General features: G+C 41.2%; 1 protein-coding gene across 10 annotated transcripts in view; it reads left to right on the forward strand.

Moving 5' to 3' along the window:
* The window catches only part of ryr2a (ryanodine receptor 2a (cardiac)), a 135,655-nt gene that overhangs the window by 51,992 nt on the left and 64,836 nt on the right, over nucleotides 1–18,827 (forward strand). For 8 of the 10 annotated variants that reach the window (XM_027289387.1, XM_027289392.1, XM_027289389.1 and 5 more), the window contains exons 4-18: nucleotides 3,339–3,359; nucleotides 6,509–6,583; nucleotides 7,604–7,682; nucleotides 9,412–9,524; nucleotides 10,455–10,554; nucleotides 11,110–11,206; nucleotides 11,983–12,057; nucleotides 12,745–12,901; nucleotides 13,884–14,048; nucleotides 14,735–14,856; nucleotides 16,367–16,550; nucleotides 17,302–17,437; nucleotides 17,612–17,707; nucleotides 18,123–18,241; nucleotides 18,588–18,721. In XM_027289387.1, the coding sequence (XP_027145188.1) occupies nucleotides 3,339–3,359; nucleotides 6,509–6,583; nucleotides 7,604–7,682; nucleotides 9,412–9,524; nucleotides 10,455–10,554; nucleotides 11,110–11,206; nucleotides 11,983–12,057; nucleotides 12,745–12,901; nucleotides 13,884–14,048; nucleotides 14,735–14,856; nucleotides 16,367–16,550; nucleotides 17,302–17,437; nucleotides 17,612–17,707; nucleotides 18,123–18,241; nucleotides 18,588–18,721 (1,673 nt within the window). The remainder of the gene's footprint in view (nucleotides 1–3,338; nucleotides 3,360–6,508; nucleotides 6,584–7,603; nucleotides 7,683–9,411; nucleotides 9,525–10,454; nucleotides 10,555–11,109; nucleotides 11,207–11,982; nucleotides 12,058–12,744; nucleotides 12,902–13,883; nucleotides 14,049–14,734; nucleotides 14,857–16,366; nucleotides 16,551–17,301; nucleotides 17,438–17,611; nucleotides 17,708–18,122; nucleotides 18,242–18,587; nucleotides 18,722–18,827) is intronic. The other 2 variants (XM_027289394.1, XM_027289395.1) reach the window with 1 other exon arrangement.

Genomic DNA, 18,827 nt, shown 5'->3' on the forward strand with positions numbered 1-18,827 from the left:
CAGCTGCAGGTTTTTTATTTTATATACACATACTGACAAACAGTCCTGTATTATCTGAATAGTTCAAGTGAGCAGCTTTAATCATGTGCAGTTTAAGAAAACCTACACAGAGCCGCAGTGCAGAGGTAGCGTTGTGGTGGCGGAGGATCTAATAGAGATGGGAGTCATGTCAAATTTCATCATGACTTGCAGTTTTTTTAATGAAGTGAGGGAAGGGTTATTAATTTCTCCTTTCTCACTGTCAGCAGGCATCAAGACCAAAGCCATGAGACACACACACACACACGCACGCACACAAAACACACTCACACACACACACACACACACACACACACACACACACACACACACACACACACACACACACAATGGATTATTTATCTGAGCACAAACCTACATCATCCACTTGTAACGAAAAGCATAAAACCCACATTAACACACACATTTGAGGCACTGAGGAAAACAAAACACACACACACACACACACACACACACACACACACACACACCAAAATGTGTGTGTGTGTGTGTGTGTGTGTGTGTTGAAGAGCCTGTCTCTGTAGTCTTTACATGAAAGGGCTGACAGTGCTAAAGCCTGGGGAGAGATTTATGTGTATAGTGTGAGTGAGTGAGAAAGTTCAGGTGACTGTGTGTTTTAGAGGATTCTGTGTGTTTGCTGTTCATTAGTAAGCCAGGCATTTTGCAGAAGTGTGAAGTGAAGCTTCAGCGGCTACAGTACGTGTTTGGCATACACCATACACAGAGACCATAGAACAGCGTAAGCTCCAAAAACCCGCCCAGCACAGCATTGCTCTGTGCTCTTTGCACGGCACATAAAACAGCACATGCTGCACATGACTGAATCTAGTGCTCTGTGCGACCGTGGTAACCATCATCAACAATACAGAGCAGAAAAATTTTTTTTCACATGGCTTCTGGTGACTACCTGAAAAAACTCTGTCTCTGACCATGAATGTCATACCTGATGATACACAGATGACATATGAGACAGCATTTCCTTCGCTTGCCATTACATAAAAAGAGGAATGCGAAGGGAGTGCAACCATAGTTTACACATTACATCACACCATTCATTTAAATGATATTTGGTTTAGATCAGTGCTGGTTACATTTAAATGCTGACAGTGGCAAATGGGATATAATGTCCCGTGTAATGACGGTGTCTTATTGGACACATTACTGTTACAACACAAGCTGTGCTTAGTTAGGCAGCCATGGGTGAATCTGAAGATGAAGAACAGGAAGACAGAGGAAGAAGGTTTTGGCTGTTTGAATCAGCTAAACTAGCTCGTCTGAGGCCCCGTTCACACTTGTCATTTGAAGTGGCATGTTAGTTTTTAGTTTACAGATACACTATATGGGTCTCTGGTCCCATTTGCACTTGTACTTTCAAGTGTCTGGATGAAATCCAGATATGATTTATGGTAATGCTCCTTCATTTACACACACAATCTATCTTGGTTTTCCTGGGCTACATACAAAACAGGGTCAGCCCTCCTCTTGTCCAGAGGAGGTGGATGGATGCATAATCAGTTCAGTGAATCAGTGCAGCTTGATTTAATTGTTGGCTTCTTGCATCACCCATTAACCTATGGCGAATTTCAAAACTGAGGCAACTGATGGCTTGTTAAACTTTACAATAGTATTTTGTAAAAAAAGTAAAACAGCTAAGATATATAGAGAGTTTCTCTTGTTTTCATAGACAGTGTAGGTGAGACTGTATTCAGTTGAACATCAGGGGAGAATAGAGAAATACTGGAAGATAAAACATTGATCTTTAATGACGACGCCACTCTATCTTCTTACTGGATTCTGTTTTGCTGCTGATCATGAATGCCTTGTATTCCTGCAATGACATGTTGCCTTTCCAGTTGGGATCCACAGTGTTGAGTATGGCCTCTTCTTCCACCATGAGCAGGTCATAGACCAGCAAGTTATGATGACTGCTGCTTTTCTAAAGCTAATTATATGAATTTAAAGACAAAGAAGGGGCATCACATTTAAACAATATTTTGTGTGGGATCACACAAACAACACGGGGAAATATAATGTCAGGTTCAGACTACATGACGTCAGACTGAGGAACTGAAATGGGTGTTGGGTGGGTTTATCCACTCTAGTCTTATCATATTGGACTACAACTAATGCTGCATCTGGGAAACAGAACCAACAAAGTCTGGCAATTTTTTCACAACATGTTCCAAACATTGGCCAGTGGGTGCACAGGGCAGTCTTCCTGTAAATATGGTGAAATGTAGATTTTTGTGCTGCGAGGTTTAACTGTGAATCAGACGAAGGCTAAGCGTCCTTTTTTCCTTTCTCTTTTCACAACACAAGACAGCATGTATCAAACACACCACCATTTTTTTGTTTACATTCTTCTTCTCAGAAGAAGACATTGTGAAAGATGGTGAGCTATGATTGGCTAGGGACCAACACGTAGTCTGTCCCGTCTCTTGGCTGAATCACAGCAGGAGTTTAGAACTCTATAACAGACAACAATATTGTGTATTCTGAACTCGGCGTAAACCAATGGGCTTCTGGTTAGGAGCTGGAAGGTACTTTGATGGGAGGGAATAGACATGATCACTGTTTTTTAGGAAGTAAACATAACAGAACCTTGATCCATCAGAATATAACAAAGAAAGCCGTTCTCCTGCATTGTCATTTATTGTGTCAGATACATAGAAAAATACTTTTACATTATATCAGCATTTAGCTTTTACAGCTATACATTGAACTGGATTCTTTAATTGGGTACTTTTGTAAGTTTAATGAGAAAAACTTGTGATTACAGTTCTGTCATCGCTTGTTAGCATTTTTAGCATGACCAACTTTAACTAAACAGCAACCATCCACCTGGCTTGCTCCATCACATCAGGCTAAACAGTATAAACATAATTTGGGTGTTCTTAAAGAAACCTTGAAAAATTCTCTTATTCGGCTTTTTGCTGAGAGTTCATTGAGAAGAATGACATCACTCTCATGTCTCCTATCCTTGGTGTTCATTCCTATCTGGTTATCGATGAAGTCTTCACGCAAAGCTATGCTAACCAGGTCCTGTCTCAACTCTCTGTGTAACACAGAGACATGATATTGATATTGGTCTTCTCAACTCAACTCTATTTCCCACTGAAACCATATGGAGGCACATGTGGGGTTATGTGGAGGGAAATTCAATTTCAAAAATATTCACTGAGCTGTCATAACCTCCTCATCCAACAGTCTTGTCTGTTGGATAGATGTGTGTTTGTGTGTCGTCTGAAAAAATGACTACGGCAACTTACTTTTTCCTCCTCTCTCTCATTTCCACACAGCATGTAGATGTGGAAATATGGGTAGGTGTGCTTCCACTCCCTGTCTGTGTTTGTCATGGTTGTCGCCGTCCTCATGTTGGTTATTACAGTCACTGTCACGAGCATCAACAATACAAACAGTTTCCATACACATCTGTGTGTTTATCAATTCAGTGTCAACCTTTTGGAGATAATAGAGATTTTTGATATGACCTCATCAATGTGGAACCCCTGTGTTTAAAGATACAGTGGCTCCAGAGGCACACAAGTTCAATGTATTTACAGAGCCCAGTATCAAAAATCACAAATTTGCCTCAAGGAGGTTCATGATCTGTACAACACCCTCCATCCTTAGACCTTTGATGAGGATAAAACTCAGGATACCTCAGGAAGATCAAGAGAGGAGGGATCCTTCTCCCAGGACAGACAGACATGCAATAGGTAACACATATACAGAATAAACTGGCAAAACTGGTAAAATGCCAGATTTATAGATAGACACATATAAACACATTTGAAGAATGGATCCAGGAAGAAGCTGAGAAACTTCAGGTGTCGCCAAGCAGACCTGAACCAAACAACATCCTCTCCACTGTGGATACCTGGAAGAGGACAGCCTACACAGAGCACACTGTTCACACAAACAGGAGAAAACACAAACACACACAGAGGGAGTGGTTGAAGATTCAGATCCACAACATCTGGAATGAGGCACTGACAGGGCAGGGAAGTCCCAGGACGGATAATGGTCCAACACAGAGAGTCTGAGTAAAAATAGATGAGAAGGCAGGACAAACAGATTATAATACAGAGCTTGAGAGATTAATTGAGACTGAAACACAGACACACATATAAGCAGATACCTTTATTACGTTTCTGTCTATTGCAAAAACTTTTCCATAACATTTCCATACTTCTGATTCTGACTTTGGTATCCACAGTGGGACTTACAGTGCCAGACCTCACTGCTCTGCACCACTATTGTCCAAAAACGTATTAAAAACACATCAGTGAGGCACACTGTTGACCTGGATGACAAATTCCTTCATTACCCTGGACACACAGTGGATTAATCCACAGCTGAAAATAGCCCCAAAAAATTCACCTTTTTCTCCTGTTTGAGTAACGCTTGCTACAAAGTACAGTGACCAGCTGTTTGGAAATGAATCTGTGTTTTTAAAGATTTACATCTTCAGTTGGAACCAATGGGCTTTGGTTTTTACATGGGTTTAAATGTAGTTCGTTCTATAAGGACGAAGGATCTAAAGAAACAACGTCTTTCTTGAGCAGCTGGAAATGTCTGATGACCTACAGGCACAAAGTACTTTATTACAGTTAGACCATTCTCACTATTTAGTTTATTTTACAGTATCATTGTCCATATGGCAAGTGTAGATTGTTTTCCTGTGTTTTCTGTCTCTGTTGAGTCTTTTATGACATCCTAGGCCTACTGTATATAAATTTATTTGGTTGCACCCACTAATTTGCTGCAGGCCACACCAACAGTATACAAACATCCATCATTTTGCTTTTTGGTTAGCACACAGCAATAAGAATACAGTAAAACATAAAATAGTTATTATGTCTACCGCCACTTTAAGACAAGTTTATTCTTCAAACTGTAAGGGTTTCAATTATTTTTTTGAGTTTTAGATTAGGCTTAGTTTAGTATTTCACTAGCAAGGACCACAACAAGATATGTTTGAATGATTTATTAACAAAATGAAAGATAGAGAGTGAACTCTTGTACTTCTTTCGTCTGTTGCTGCATTGTGGGGAAGCTTTGGGGAATCCGCCGCAGCACCCGACACGACAGACCCTATGGAGAGTTAGAAATAGCATAAAAATAATGGGGTGGGTGGAATGGGTGCAGAATAGGAATAGCGGAAGTGCCATGGTTGAGGTGTGGTTCTGCTCCTGAAAAAGCTTCAATGAAAGTTCATAAGCAGTAAAGGCTGTGTTTTCTGCTGACATGATACAAATTGTATTAATTACAGTATATTAACACATCTTATGTATTAATTGTATCACCAATTACAGACAGGGACAGGACAGGGAAAAGCAGCTTCACCTCTTCACTGCTCTTTACACACATTCTTTAATATGTGTGTGTGTGATAGTGAAGCGGCTCTGCTCTGTGAGGCTTGCACAGCTCTGTGTTCGCTGGCAGAATGACTGCAGTGCAGCAGGAGGAATTACGAGAGCAACAGACAAACTGTAGGGGCACTTTCCACCAAGAAGACAAATGTCAGAAAGCAAGACTCCAGCTACATGTTAGAGTCTCCCGGCAGTGCAGACTCCTGCTGCAATCAGAGATGTTGGTGTCATCGTGTAGTTTTGCACTGATATGTGTAGTATAGTGGTCACACCACAGCAGAAATGCTGGGGAGAGAGAGAAGGGGCAAAGAGCAAACAGGTTTGTAGGAGGAGGGGAGCTCTGCTTTATTCTAGTACTGGTACTGTTTAGTTCAGTGAACAGGGCTGCATGGTGGTGATCAATATTTATTTATCATGATTTCTAATTATTTATTCCCCTGAATGATTTTAAATAGCTACTAAACCACTTTGAACTTTTTACTGAGTGTAATAAAACTATAAATCGGACTTCAGAAGTGCAGGAATGACACTTTTTTTTTCTTTTGCAGGCTTGTTCAAGTAGTCTTTGTAGATGCAGCTGTTTGGGAAGCAGAGACCGATGACTGGCAGGACAGTTTACCTGTGAACAGGGAGCGTTTGATTCGATGTACCAGAGCTGCCACTCTAAACACATAGCATCAGTAGTGCATACACCCGATCAGGTTTAATTAACTGTGGAATCCCAAATCATACTCATGATAATTATTTCATTAGACAACCCTGGGTAATAGTAATTATACTATCAGCTGGGAATGTTAATGTGACAGTGATCTATTGATATTTGAACACAGAGCACCTTAAAAAAAATGATGTGATGGATGGATGACCTTACAGTTAAGCTTACTTTTTAAATTTGACTTTGCAGGCTCTCTGCTAACGTGTGATGATACAGCTGGCCTCCTCTCTCTTCCTGTCTGCATCTGTTGTGTTGATCTTTCTGTCTGTTCTGTTTGATATCTCCGTGTAGCTGTTTCTCACTGTTTCCCTCTCTCTCTGTCACGTCCTGTCTTTGCTAACGCTGCTCTTTTTCCCCTCTCTCTCTCTGTCTCTGTCAGACGGCCCAGGGTGGCGGCCATCGCACCTTACTGTATGGACATGCTGTCCTGCTGCGACACTCCTACAGTGGAATGGTCAGTGAATACACACTAACACACACACAACATAATGAGGGTCATACAAGCAGATTGATATCAACTAACACAGAAATTCTGTATGTCAGATAAAGTCCCATTTAGACAGGAATAATATTCCAGGGAGTTGAGGATAATGAAATATGTGACTGCTCCTCTGTAACTAACTCATTGTTATGCAGAGTGCTTAAACAACTGCCACGTGGTTCGTTAATAGAAAAAAAACAAAAAGAGGAAATTGTAAAAATCCAGATCATTATTAATATTAAATGATTAACTCCTTACAGTCACTGCTGTTTGTGGTGTTATATTGTTGAAGACATGCAGTCCACTATACAAAAATATATAATATACACTGTACAATATTTTTTACCTCTTCTCATGAAATGATTGTAACAATGTGATTTATTCTTGATATATCAAAACTTTATTGATCAATCTCTTTCAAACAAAGTTTAAACCACCATTAACCTGATGTACATAAATAGGAATAAAAAGAGGAAAACAAAATGATTAAAACTTCATGGACAACAGTGTATATTGGCAGTACTAATTTAGTAATTATTTTGATAATTAATGATAATGATTAAATTCTAATTTAGAATTATTTTGGAATTAAAACTGCCCAGTTGATGAGCGTGCTCCTCTGATGGCTAATGACTTCTTTTTACTTCAGTGTCTGGGGTTGCCATCTTGGCACAAGGTTTAACACCTTTTGTTTTGGTTCCATCATCACATCGTCTCACTCAAATCAAACTGCACACTAAATCTAAGAAACTGTTACATGAAACACTGCTCATTCTGTGCAACAGCTTAACAGAGATACTGTTATAAGTTATAATTATCCAGACTGCAGACAGGAGGAGAACATGTAATCCCCCGTCACACACACACACACACACACACACACACACACACACACACACACACACACACACACACACACACACACACACACACACACACAAAGATGATCTAATTGATCAGATCATTGATAAAATGAATTGTTTCTCTGTTTAGTACCTGTGCTGTCTGTCCACCTCCCGCTCATCCACAGACAAGCTGGCTTTTGATGTTGGACTGCAGGAAGACACCACAGGTAGGAGTCCAACACATTTTGATATCATGTTATATATAAATCATCACAAACTTTTTTCAAGCATTATTTTAAAGATTTCTTACTTTAAAGCATTATTTTCTATAGTTTTTAGTCCAAACCCTCACTGGGGTTGTTGTTGTTGGTTCAGTCTCTCTGCTTTCATCAACCTTGTTTCCAGCAGCAGCAGGCAGCTGTTTCCAGTGAAAAAGCTCTGATAAACCCACTGTGCACTTCCCGCAAAGCAGCAAACAGCAGACAGACACAGTTAGCTGGTGAACATGGTGGAGCGTTTAGCAGCTAAACAGCCAGATATTTTTCTCAGGAGTGAAAGCAGATGTGAGGTAAAAGGAGAGGAAATATTTGACTTCATCAGGCAGACACAAACATGACAAACTAATGTAACCGTTGCTTTGTGGTCTCCACTTTCAGAGTATAACACCACTGTGGTAACTATGTTCAGCTGTACTCGAGTATTTGTTCTGATTACATTACTTATGATCAACAACAACTTTGCTAACAGCCAAACATCAACCAGGTCACCAACAGCAGACCCAGCAGCAGCTAATATTACTGACTAGTCCAGCAGCAGTCAGCCCAGCTCGGCGTCTGTCTTTCAGCCTTTTATTTCACCAAGCTCTCACCAACCACTAAAAGTCAGTCCCACATTTACATCTTGCTCGCTTGCTCTCTCCTTTTCTCTTCTTACTGTAGTTCCTCCGTCATCCTCTTCATTCTCTTCCCCATTAGTTATTTCTATAAAATCTACTGAGCTTGGTTTTGTTGCCAGCTTGCCTAGCTCTGGTTCTGGTAAGACACCGGCTCCACTCCCCATTAGCAATCCTACGCAGCCCAGGGCCTGTAAAGCCCTTTCTTCAAACACTTCTGTACAAACACTAACACTACCCCCGGTGCTCTGAGTCAGAGTGGCCCAGCTAACAAACTGAGCTAACATTAGCTAACAGCAGCTACAGTCTGCAGAAGTTTACTTCACTGTCCATCAGGAAACTCTGTAAATCACAGAGAGTTGAGGCAGAAAGCCACAAAACATTTTCTCCATAAAATATGACCCAGTTTCCCCAAAATCACTCAAATAGTTGGTGGTGTGTGACTTTAGCTGTTACGTAGTGCTTGCAGGGGAACAGACATAGGAATGACAGAGACACCATTCAGCTGATTACAAGCGAGTGATGTTGATTTAGATTTCAGTGTATTTGTTGGCAAGATTATTGTTCCAACTCCAAACCTCTTAAAGGGGACAATAACAGAACATAATATTAGCCACACAATTTCCTGTGTGTTCATTCCATCTCTGTAATGAAACTCTGGACTGCTGTTGTCAGTGTTATGACGGCCGTCCGTCAGATTGTTTCTGTCTGTGTACAGATAGAATCTGACTCCTGACCTGCAGCTTCTCCACAGTGGTTTTAACTCCAGAACAAAGTCAGGACAATAAGCCGCAGCAAAGAACGCTGTCTGCCCTGTTCTTGTTCTTGACCTGCTTCTGTAAAGATGATGCAAATTACAGTACAAGCAGAACAGCTGCAAGACAAATCTAGGCTAGCAAAGTGGTACACAGGCTGAGGTGATACAGAACAGTAGGTAGTATTACAGGACTTTATGTTGCTATGTGAGTCTGTGAGTCATGCACTCACTTCTGCTTTATTTTCTGAGATATTGTTTGTGTTTTTATGTGAATTCTTAGTTTCTGCGTTTGTGTATGTGTGTGTAGGCGAGGCGTGCTGGTGGACCATCCATCCAGCATCAAAGCAGCGTTCCGAGGGAGAGAAGGTTAGAGTGGGAGATGATCTCATCCTGGTCAGCGTCTCCTCTGAAAGATATCTGGTCAGTAGCAGCTGTGTGTGGGAATATGTGTGAGGAGAGGGGGCTCAAAGATTCTTCTTTCTTTCTTTACACACATACACAAGTACAAATAAAATGTCATATTTTCCTACACTACTTACAGTTTCCTTTCAGGTAAAGCCTACAGTACATTTCCTTCTTTGATTATATTCATGTTTGGTTCTCAGACATGTTTGTTCCCAACAGTAGCTGTCCTCCTGGACCAGAAGTCCAGAGGTTTAGTCTCAGTGTCCATATGTCTGACAAACATTTTATAACATCCTTTAAGAAGTTTTGGGTCCTTGTGAGATTGGGTATTTTTCTTATTCAGACATTTAGAACAAACATCTGATGATATGATGATGGCTGACAGTTGTTCTTAATATTTCGAGTGTCGCTTGGGGTACAGACAGTACAAACCTCAATATGGGCACTGTTCTTCTGACTGTATTGAAGTAACCTTCAAGACGTCCTCATAAAATTAGCCATTTTTAACAGCCTCATAACTTGAATCTTGAAGTGGAGGCTTTATTTCATAATCTGCAGCCCAGCTTGTAAACGTTATTAGTACCTGGAAACACCTCGGGCAGTTTAGCTACATATCTGTACATTTGCCTGCTTGCGCCTGTTTGCATAATCTCAGATAAATATTGAGTTTACAGCATTTGGCTCCCTCTGTTCTTCTCTTTCTTTTTCCTGACTGTCTGTTTTGATCATTCATTGTGTAGAATGCAAAACCAGCTTCAGAAACCGCGCAGTCTGCTCAACACATACTGACTGACCTATTGCAATGTCTGATGCGTCAGAATCGCTGTGCTGTCTCTGGTGTTCTGGTGGCCAGACCAAATGTCAAAATACAGGACTCGTGTTTAGTGTTCATCTGTTCTGCTGTTTTTCTTTTCAAATTTGGCATATACGTCTCTCTTCCTGCAGCATCTGTCCTACGGTAACGGCAGTCTCCATGTAGATGCAGCCTTTCAGCAGACACTGTGGAGTGTGGCTCCCATCTGTTCTGGCAGTGAAGTAGCACAAGGTACACCTGTCACCTGTCTATGTTTCGCTCTCTGTTTTCTTCTCTCCATCATTCTGTCTTTTTTTTATCTGTACGTTGTTTTACTTTGAAATTTGAATTTCAAGTTTCTCAGACATTGGATGCAGCATGTTTTCAAATGTAATGATATTTGGAAGACAACAGAAGAATTCGAGAGTCTGTCAAGGACTACAATTCCCAAAATTTTTTGAGTGACAGAATTTGGGCAGTCAGCTCTACTGGTCTTTTATGTATGTGAGTGCTAACGCATTTTTAATAGCATGATCGATTGCTGCCCTGGCATCACATCAGGTTTATCAGTGTACTCTGAGTTTTAATATTAGCAATGTGCAGGTTAACAGGTTTCCTAATTCTGGTGCTTTTATGCAAATGTGACTGATCTGTCTGTAGCATGATTCACGCGTTGTCTGTCGCCTTCTGTTCTGTCTGTCTTTCTCACCCCTCCGCTGCACTCTTCTCCCCCATGTATGCCTCACCTTCCTTTCATTTATTTTTACCCTTTTTGCTTTTCCTCTCCTTCTGCTCCCTCGTCTGCAGGTTTCCTGATAGGAGGGGACGTCCTGCGCCTCCTTCACGGTCACATGGACGAGTGTCTAACCGTTCCATCTGGGGAGCATGGAGACGAGCAGAGGAGGTAATAATATGCACTGATAATTACGACTGGACTGATTTATGGACAATATCCATTACATTTGGATACATATTACATTGAGGCGTCTGTGTTTGTTTGGGTTTTCCGGCACTTCTGTACTGACCTCAGGTCAGATATATCTGAACATGGACGCAGCATGAGCATGCTCCATTCAAGGCTTGTGTCTAATGTACTGTGTCTGTATGAAACCGGCCTCATTTGGCTTACATAGCAGCTTAATTACAGGATGCGACAGTGTTTTCTGTGTCGTCTGAGACATGTAGGTATTATCTTTAACAAACATACAAAATATTTCAGCTTCACTGAATCATTTTTTTCTTATTCTACAGTTCTGACACAGTGTCACATTGATGTGTGAAAAGGGTTTTTCCTTTTGTGTGTTTTTTGACTTCAGACTTGACTCTACTTCACACTGCAGTTTAAACCATTAGACATACAGCATTCAGCTTCTTTTGTAAGGAAATTACCATGGCCTGCAGGAAGGGAAACTAGCAACTCCCATTACAGCCTGAGCTCTCTTCTGTGACTGAGACAGGGACGCCTATTAATAATTATAGTCTTAAGATGTTCCCAAAGGGGACAGCCATGTTGTTAAACAATGCCAATGAGAATGAGTGTGTTCTCCTCCTCACTGTCTGCTGAGATTTGTCACTGAGTCATCCAGGTAGTGGAGTACTATATCTACGTACATGCATGTCAAAGGCAGCTGGAGCTGCTGTGGAAGAACGTTATGAATGAAGAATCATTTTTACCCCCAGGACGGTGCACTATGAGGGGGGAGCAGTGTCCAATCATGCCAGGTCCCTGTGGAGGCTGGAGACACTGCGGGTTGTGTGAGTACAACATACACACACACATGCACGAAATAAAGACCACCGCACACATATCATAGCCACAAACAGATGAGTGCTCTTTGTACAGATGAATACACGTCACCTCTGCTGTCACTCGTTTTATCTTCTGTCAGGCTGTCTGCAGCCTCAGCTGGGGATTCCTCACAGAATAAAGAGTCTAGCTTGGATTGGTGGCACTGTGGGCAGCAGAGTGCTAGAGTACATGTTAAAAATATTACAACTTTTTACTCACAGTATGTGCGTCAACTCTTACTCTTTCTCACTTTAAATGGTTTCAATAGTTGCTAAGTAACAGCAGTATCAGGCCCTGACAGTAGGTTTTAGACACGGTTTCCAGGTTGGTAACCAGACAGCAGATCCCCGGTTATTTAAGTTGATCGAATGATTGCCCTATTTTAACCATTTATGAGAAGATTGTGAGGGATGATGCTTTTTATACATACAGGGGGTGTATACATACAGGATTTAGCTTAAAAACCCACACACACATGCACACACACAAGCACTATGAGCAACATTTTTTTTTTAATGAATTACACATAGTCATTTGATCCGTGAGTTATATAAAAATATCTCTGCAGGAGGTGCAAACTGTAAACATATAATAATTCTTCAGGCCTGTGTATGTGTGTATTTAGAATTGATATGTGTGGCCTTGGGTTGTAGGTGGAGCGGGAGTCATATCCGTTGGGGTCAGCCATTCAGACTGAGACATGTGACCACAGGGAAGTATCTCAGCCTGATAGAGGACAAATCTCTGCTGTTAATGGACAAAGAGAAAGCCGATGTGAAGTCCACAGCCTTCTGCTTCAGGTCTTCCAAGGTACAGAGTCAACAACATCCACAACACTGTCTGTGAAGGGTGTGATGTATTACAACACAAAGGGAAATCTGTGTGTTATCCAATATGTTTTGATAGGCTTACATGTCCGAGTGGATTATCATTGTACAACACATAACTAATCATTTTGCATAAAAGGTTGTACAACATTACAGTATTAATAATGGTGCTTGCTGTACCCACACTGAATGGAAACTGTCCATAATGTATTTATGACTGCTCATTTTCTGCTTTTCTGCTCTACCTAGATTGATCACTGATGTTCAGCTGATGTTCAATAATAACTTTATTTGAAGTTACAAAATGCTGCCTTAACCTATGCACTAAAATAATGACAAAACAACAGAACATTACCAATAAAGAACAAAAAAGTGGGCCAAAACATAAAGAGCTCCTTGTTTTTTTAAGGTGATTTAAAGGATGCTATAGGTTTGGCTCGTCTGATATGATCAGGCTGAGGGACACAGACAGCAAAGTTCACGTCAGTCTTAGTAATAAGCCCCAAGATATGTGACTGAGGCTGCACTGTGGCTCATCAGGCAGCCTGAGCATGGCCTCAGATGGTATTTGTGATTTTCATGTCAGTTTTGCTTGAATTGTGATTCGAACGGTTTATCAATCATCAACATTTGCGATAAATCTTCTGTTTATGTATACAAAAATTCTCTGTGTGTGTGTATGCTCAGAAATATGGTGCTGTCAAACTCAAGGTAGCACACACTAACTGTGCTACTATCCAAATATGGACACACACATGTTCATGACAGGTTCTGTTGTCTGTTGTTCTGTAGTCTGGCTTGTATTGACTAGTTGTAAATGAATGAATGCAGATCATTGGGGATGTCAGCAATAAGTCAGTGTAACATGTGAAACTCGTCAAGATGAGTTTGGCACAATCAGTGTCATGTGGCATTTCATCAGATTTGATAATCATATTCAGTTTGGCTGTTCCTCTCTCTTCCAGGAAAAGTTGGACCCCGGAGTGAAGAAGGAGGTGGATGGGATGGGTGTTCCTGACATCAAGTATGGAGATTCTGTGTGTTACATCCAACATGTTGACACCTGCCTGTGGCTCACCTACCAGACTGTTGATGCAAAGTGTGCACGCATGGGTGGAGTACAGAGAAAGGTATCTCACTGCATTAAACAGAACTTGACCCTTGTGTAACATTAAAGTTAACTTTAGGTGCTTACATTCATGCCTGCAACAAGTCACAAAAAAGTTAAAAGTTAAAACTTATTATAGAATATGGTAAATAAATGGCACCATAATTTGTCTTTTTGTCACTTTTTATTTGTGCCCATGGTGAAATACAGCATGACTATAGATTTTACACAGTCTGCAAGTTACAGCAGGTTTTGCAGGAGGTGGATGGGATGGGTGTTCCTGACATTAAGTAATAAGTATAATGGTTAAATGTTTTCTGCTAATGCAAAATAATGCCAATCTTATCATAAAAAAGTTAGATCAAAAAACAGACTTAATATTTTGATAAACTGATGCGGGGATACTCTCTCATCATTGTTTTTTTTATTTTATTTAGCCTCACACCAATCTCACACCATTTAGCCTCTGGTTGCAACCATCAATGTTTTTAGCATATCTAGAAAACTAATATCCAGGTCATGACTTCCTCTGCAGTCCAGTAAAAAGCTTGCCCCTTGCCTACACATTCCGCCATCCTATACATATACGTGTTTATCGAGATTAGCCTCAGACCTAAGACAGCTCGGGTTCTTTGGAAACTGCTGTAATTTGATTAAGATTGTTGCTCAGTGAGGTCAGTCATATTCAAAGCTCGCTTCTTATTTCAGGCCATCATGCACCACGAGGGTCACATGGATGACGGGCTGACGCTGTCTCGCTCACAGCATGAAGAGAGTCGCACTGCTAGAGTCATCCGCAGTACCGTCTTTCTGTTCAACCTATTCATCAGGTGGATTACTGTGCGCACACACACACACACACACACACACACACACACACACACACACACACACACAGAAAAGTATTGTAAGTTAGTGGTTTGTAATTAAGAGGGATTTATTGTAGCAAATAATGATGAACCTGTGGCAAAAGCATCATGCAACAGCTGTGAGATATGTAATGGGAACAAGATGATTCTTGAATGTTTAAATCAGCAGGAAATACTGTATGAAGAACAGCTGGACCACTAAACCACTATCCTGTGTGTCCAGAAATTCTATAACAAACCTGCTGCAATTTCCTTTGCATGCTAGAAAAGTCACTCTCTCAGTCCGACATAATGTGACAGCACCCGCCAATGTGATCAAACTAGCTTTTTGCAATTTCCCTTGCATGCTAGAAAACTGAAGCTCAGGGGAAATGCTGGCTGCTCTGGGTGGCAAGACAGTGATGGTAACTTAATTAAAAGGAAATGTCCTGCACTTAAAGTAATATACACAGTGTATGTGAGACAGCAACATGCTGCATTCTGCTCTAATGTGCTTTTAATTTGAGGAGAGAAATGTCTCCTTCAGTGAACATGCAGACTGCAGAGTACAAGAGAAGAACTCTACAGATTTCTGTAAAGCAACAAGCAGCCGTATTCCTGTTTAACATCGCAGCAGCTGCTCTCAGAGTGTGCAGCAAAGAGTTAGGAACAAGCAAGATGCAGTTGCAAGCCGGGCAATAAATGTAGCTGAGCCAGTCATCTGTAACACAAATAGATGAGCTTATAGCGCCATGATGAAGGCAGAATATGTCAGTTCTCAGCTTTGAGTAGCAGCCTAATGAATCATTAATAAGCAGACGTTCTGTAAACTCCCAAAGTAAACACACTGAGCTGCGCTAGCATCAAACTAGACGTGTGCTCTCAACACTGAGAATCTGAATGACATCTCAGTACCCACAATACTCTTTGTCAATGTGCCCAGTCATGGACTTACAACTTCTAAGACATCACAGATCCCACTGAAGTTGTTACATATGACATATGGGATACATATGGGTCTCTGTAATTAATATTACAGAGTACAGTGTAGACCTGTTCTGTACAGAAAGTCACGAGATAACTTTTTGAACCTCTGTATTTTTAGAAAGTTCAATCCCATCTTTTGACAAGTCCTTTGAATTGATGTAGCTCTATGGTCAACATTAAGCCCAGCACATTAGTTTGGACCCAGGAATGATCACACCCATACATCAAACCAATGGAGCAGCAGGGAGGTGCACATAAACAATCCTCTCAAACTGACAAGCTTGTCACAACCAATAAGCTCAGCCTAAACACAGTGAGGGAGAGCCAGCAGCCTGAAAGCATCATAACTCTGAACTAAAACTCACTGCGAGAAGCAAATTCTGTCTTATTCAGACAGCTAACATGGACACTGACCAACAAAGCTTTAACGTATAAATCAACCAGAAGAGAACTTCACATTACAGTTTAAGGCAATGATTGATGTCCTCTGCTCTGTGCTGTGCAGGGGTCTGGACACACTCAGGAAAAAGGGGAAGAGCTCCGTTCTAGATCTACCAATAGATTCTGTCAGTCTGAGTCTGCAGGATTTGATTGGCTACTTCCAACCACCTGGAGATCACCTGGAACATGAAGACAAGCAGAATCGACTGAGAGCGCTGAAGAACCGACAGAACCTCTTTCAGGAAGAGGTAGGGTGTGTGTGTGTGTGTGTGTGTGTTTGTGTGTGAATCTGATTACTTATTATTATTTACTTTTGTAGTCCAGCTCTCTTATTGTGTCATCACAGTTGTACCATCAGATTTAACTCTTGGATCCATTTATTCTGTGTACATTCTCCCTCTCAGACATAGTGACATACATTTTCATAGGTGGCAGCACAGTCAGAGTCAGTGTTGTCAGGGAACTGAGAGTGTGCTCTGCTTATTGAAGCATGCAAAGCTAAGGAATGCAGACACCATTGTATATAAGAAGTAGCAGACAACATTAAATATAGTGGAGCGGCTGGAGAACATCCAAAACTACCTGCAAGGAGAAATAATGTTGTATGAAGTCAGGGTGAGATCAGAGGTGCAGTGATAGCTCAGTTGCTCCACAGGGCACTCTTATTTGAACTGCAGTAAATTTATATTGCATTGTACTCGATTGGAGTCTTTTTTATTGAGAATTAAGCAGAATATAAGAGGACCTGAAGACGTCTGGCCCGGCTGAAGCTTTTGTCCCACAGTACACGTGGCCTTGATAAAGTACACAGTACTGCAAATGTGTCAGCTTGGAATTCAGCCCATCTCTGAGGTTTGTGACTGCAGTCTGAATGCTCTGTATCTGCAGCTGAGCCTCCACAGTGTTAACTGTTGTCTGTCTCTTCTCCACTTTATCTGATTAAAATGATCTGAAAGCAGATATGTACACCAGTGAAACCAACACCATGTGTGTCTGCAGGGGATGATCAGCCTGGTATTGGAGTGTATTGATCGTCTTCACGTCTACAGCAGTGCAGCTCACTTTGCTGAGGCAGTAGGAAGGGAGGCAGGAGAGGCCTGGAGCTCCATTCTCAACTCCCTCTACCAGCTACTGGGTACACACACACACACACATGCATATATGATATGATATGATACATTTTAGCATGAAGTTGATGTGCACATTATTCAAAGATGAAAATGGACTGAGTTACTATTTGCTTAAAAACACAGCAGTACTTCTTACATCATACCTCTCCTCTCCTCTCCTCTCTCCTGTCTCTTCCCAGCTGCACTGATCAGAGGAAACAGGAAGAACTGTGCTCAGTTTTCTGGTTCGTTGGACTGGCTGATTAGCAGACTGGAGAGACTGGAGGCCTCGTCTGGTAGGTTGGCTTGCCCTCCATGTCACAATATTCAACCAGTCACCACTGGATCATCATGAAAGTCACACTGGTGAAACAGAGGCTCCACTTTCTGTATATTATGCTATAATAATTGGATTTTTCCTGAGTCATAGTTCATCTCAGGTGTTGGATTGTTTGGATTTGTTGCGAGGTAGATTGGATACTTATCTACTCATTCAGCTTTAAATGCCAGCTTTTAAAAGTCCTTGAGTCATTGAACTTCTCTAAAATGTCAACACAATGAGTTGCACAACTGATTAGAAGCAGGTCTTACATCTCTGAGGAACTACTTTCAGTGTAGGATGATGATATGTAAATATAGTCCCTGCTTTTTAAATGCTCATTGCACATATGTAGTCATTCTCACTATCCATATTTGTATTATTATTTCCAGGTATACTAGAGGTGCTTCACTGTGTGCTGGTGGAGAGTCCTGAGGCTCTGAACATAATCAAAGAGGGACACATCAAATCCATTATATCTCTGTTGGACAAGCATGGACGCAACCACAAGGTATTCCTATAGATATACAGTATATCTTTGTATATTACACATTTGAGTTCTGTGCAAGTAAGCCATGTTTAATTGTGTGTGCTATGAAAAGTCTCCATGAATCTGTTGGCAGAAGCAGTGATTTAAAGATTCAGGCACATTTGCCAACTTGTCTGTGTTTTGCTGGTCAAGTGAGCCAACAAAGAGTTCTCACAGCAGAGAAAACCTCTGTTGACACCGAGCTGTATTTTGTCCAATCAAATCAATCTGTCAGGAATCCTGCAGCTCAGTCTGTGTGTGTTTGTACTCTAACAATGATGTATTTACAACACTGTCATGTTTCCTGGCATGTGTGTGTACTGTGCAGGTTCTTGATGTGTTGTGTTCGCTGTGTGTGTGTCACGGCGTGGCAGTGCGCTCAAACCAGCACCTGATCTGTGACAACCTGCTGCCAGGAAGAGATCTGTTACTGCAGACCCGCCTGATCAACCACGTAAGCAGGTATACACACACACACACACACACACACACACTAATTTAATGTAATATGTGGTGTTTACAGCATCGAATAACACAGAAGTTGTTTTAACCCAAGGTTGTTTTTAGA

The sequence above is a fragment of the Larimichthys crocea genome, chromosome XVI (genome assembly GCF_000972845.2).
Source record: "Larimichthys crocea isolate SSNF chromosome XVI, L_crocea_2.0, whole genome shotgun sequence".
Lineage (NCBI taxonomy): Eukaryota > Metazoa > Chordata > Actinopteri > Sciaenidae > Larimichthys > Larimichthys crocea.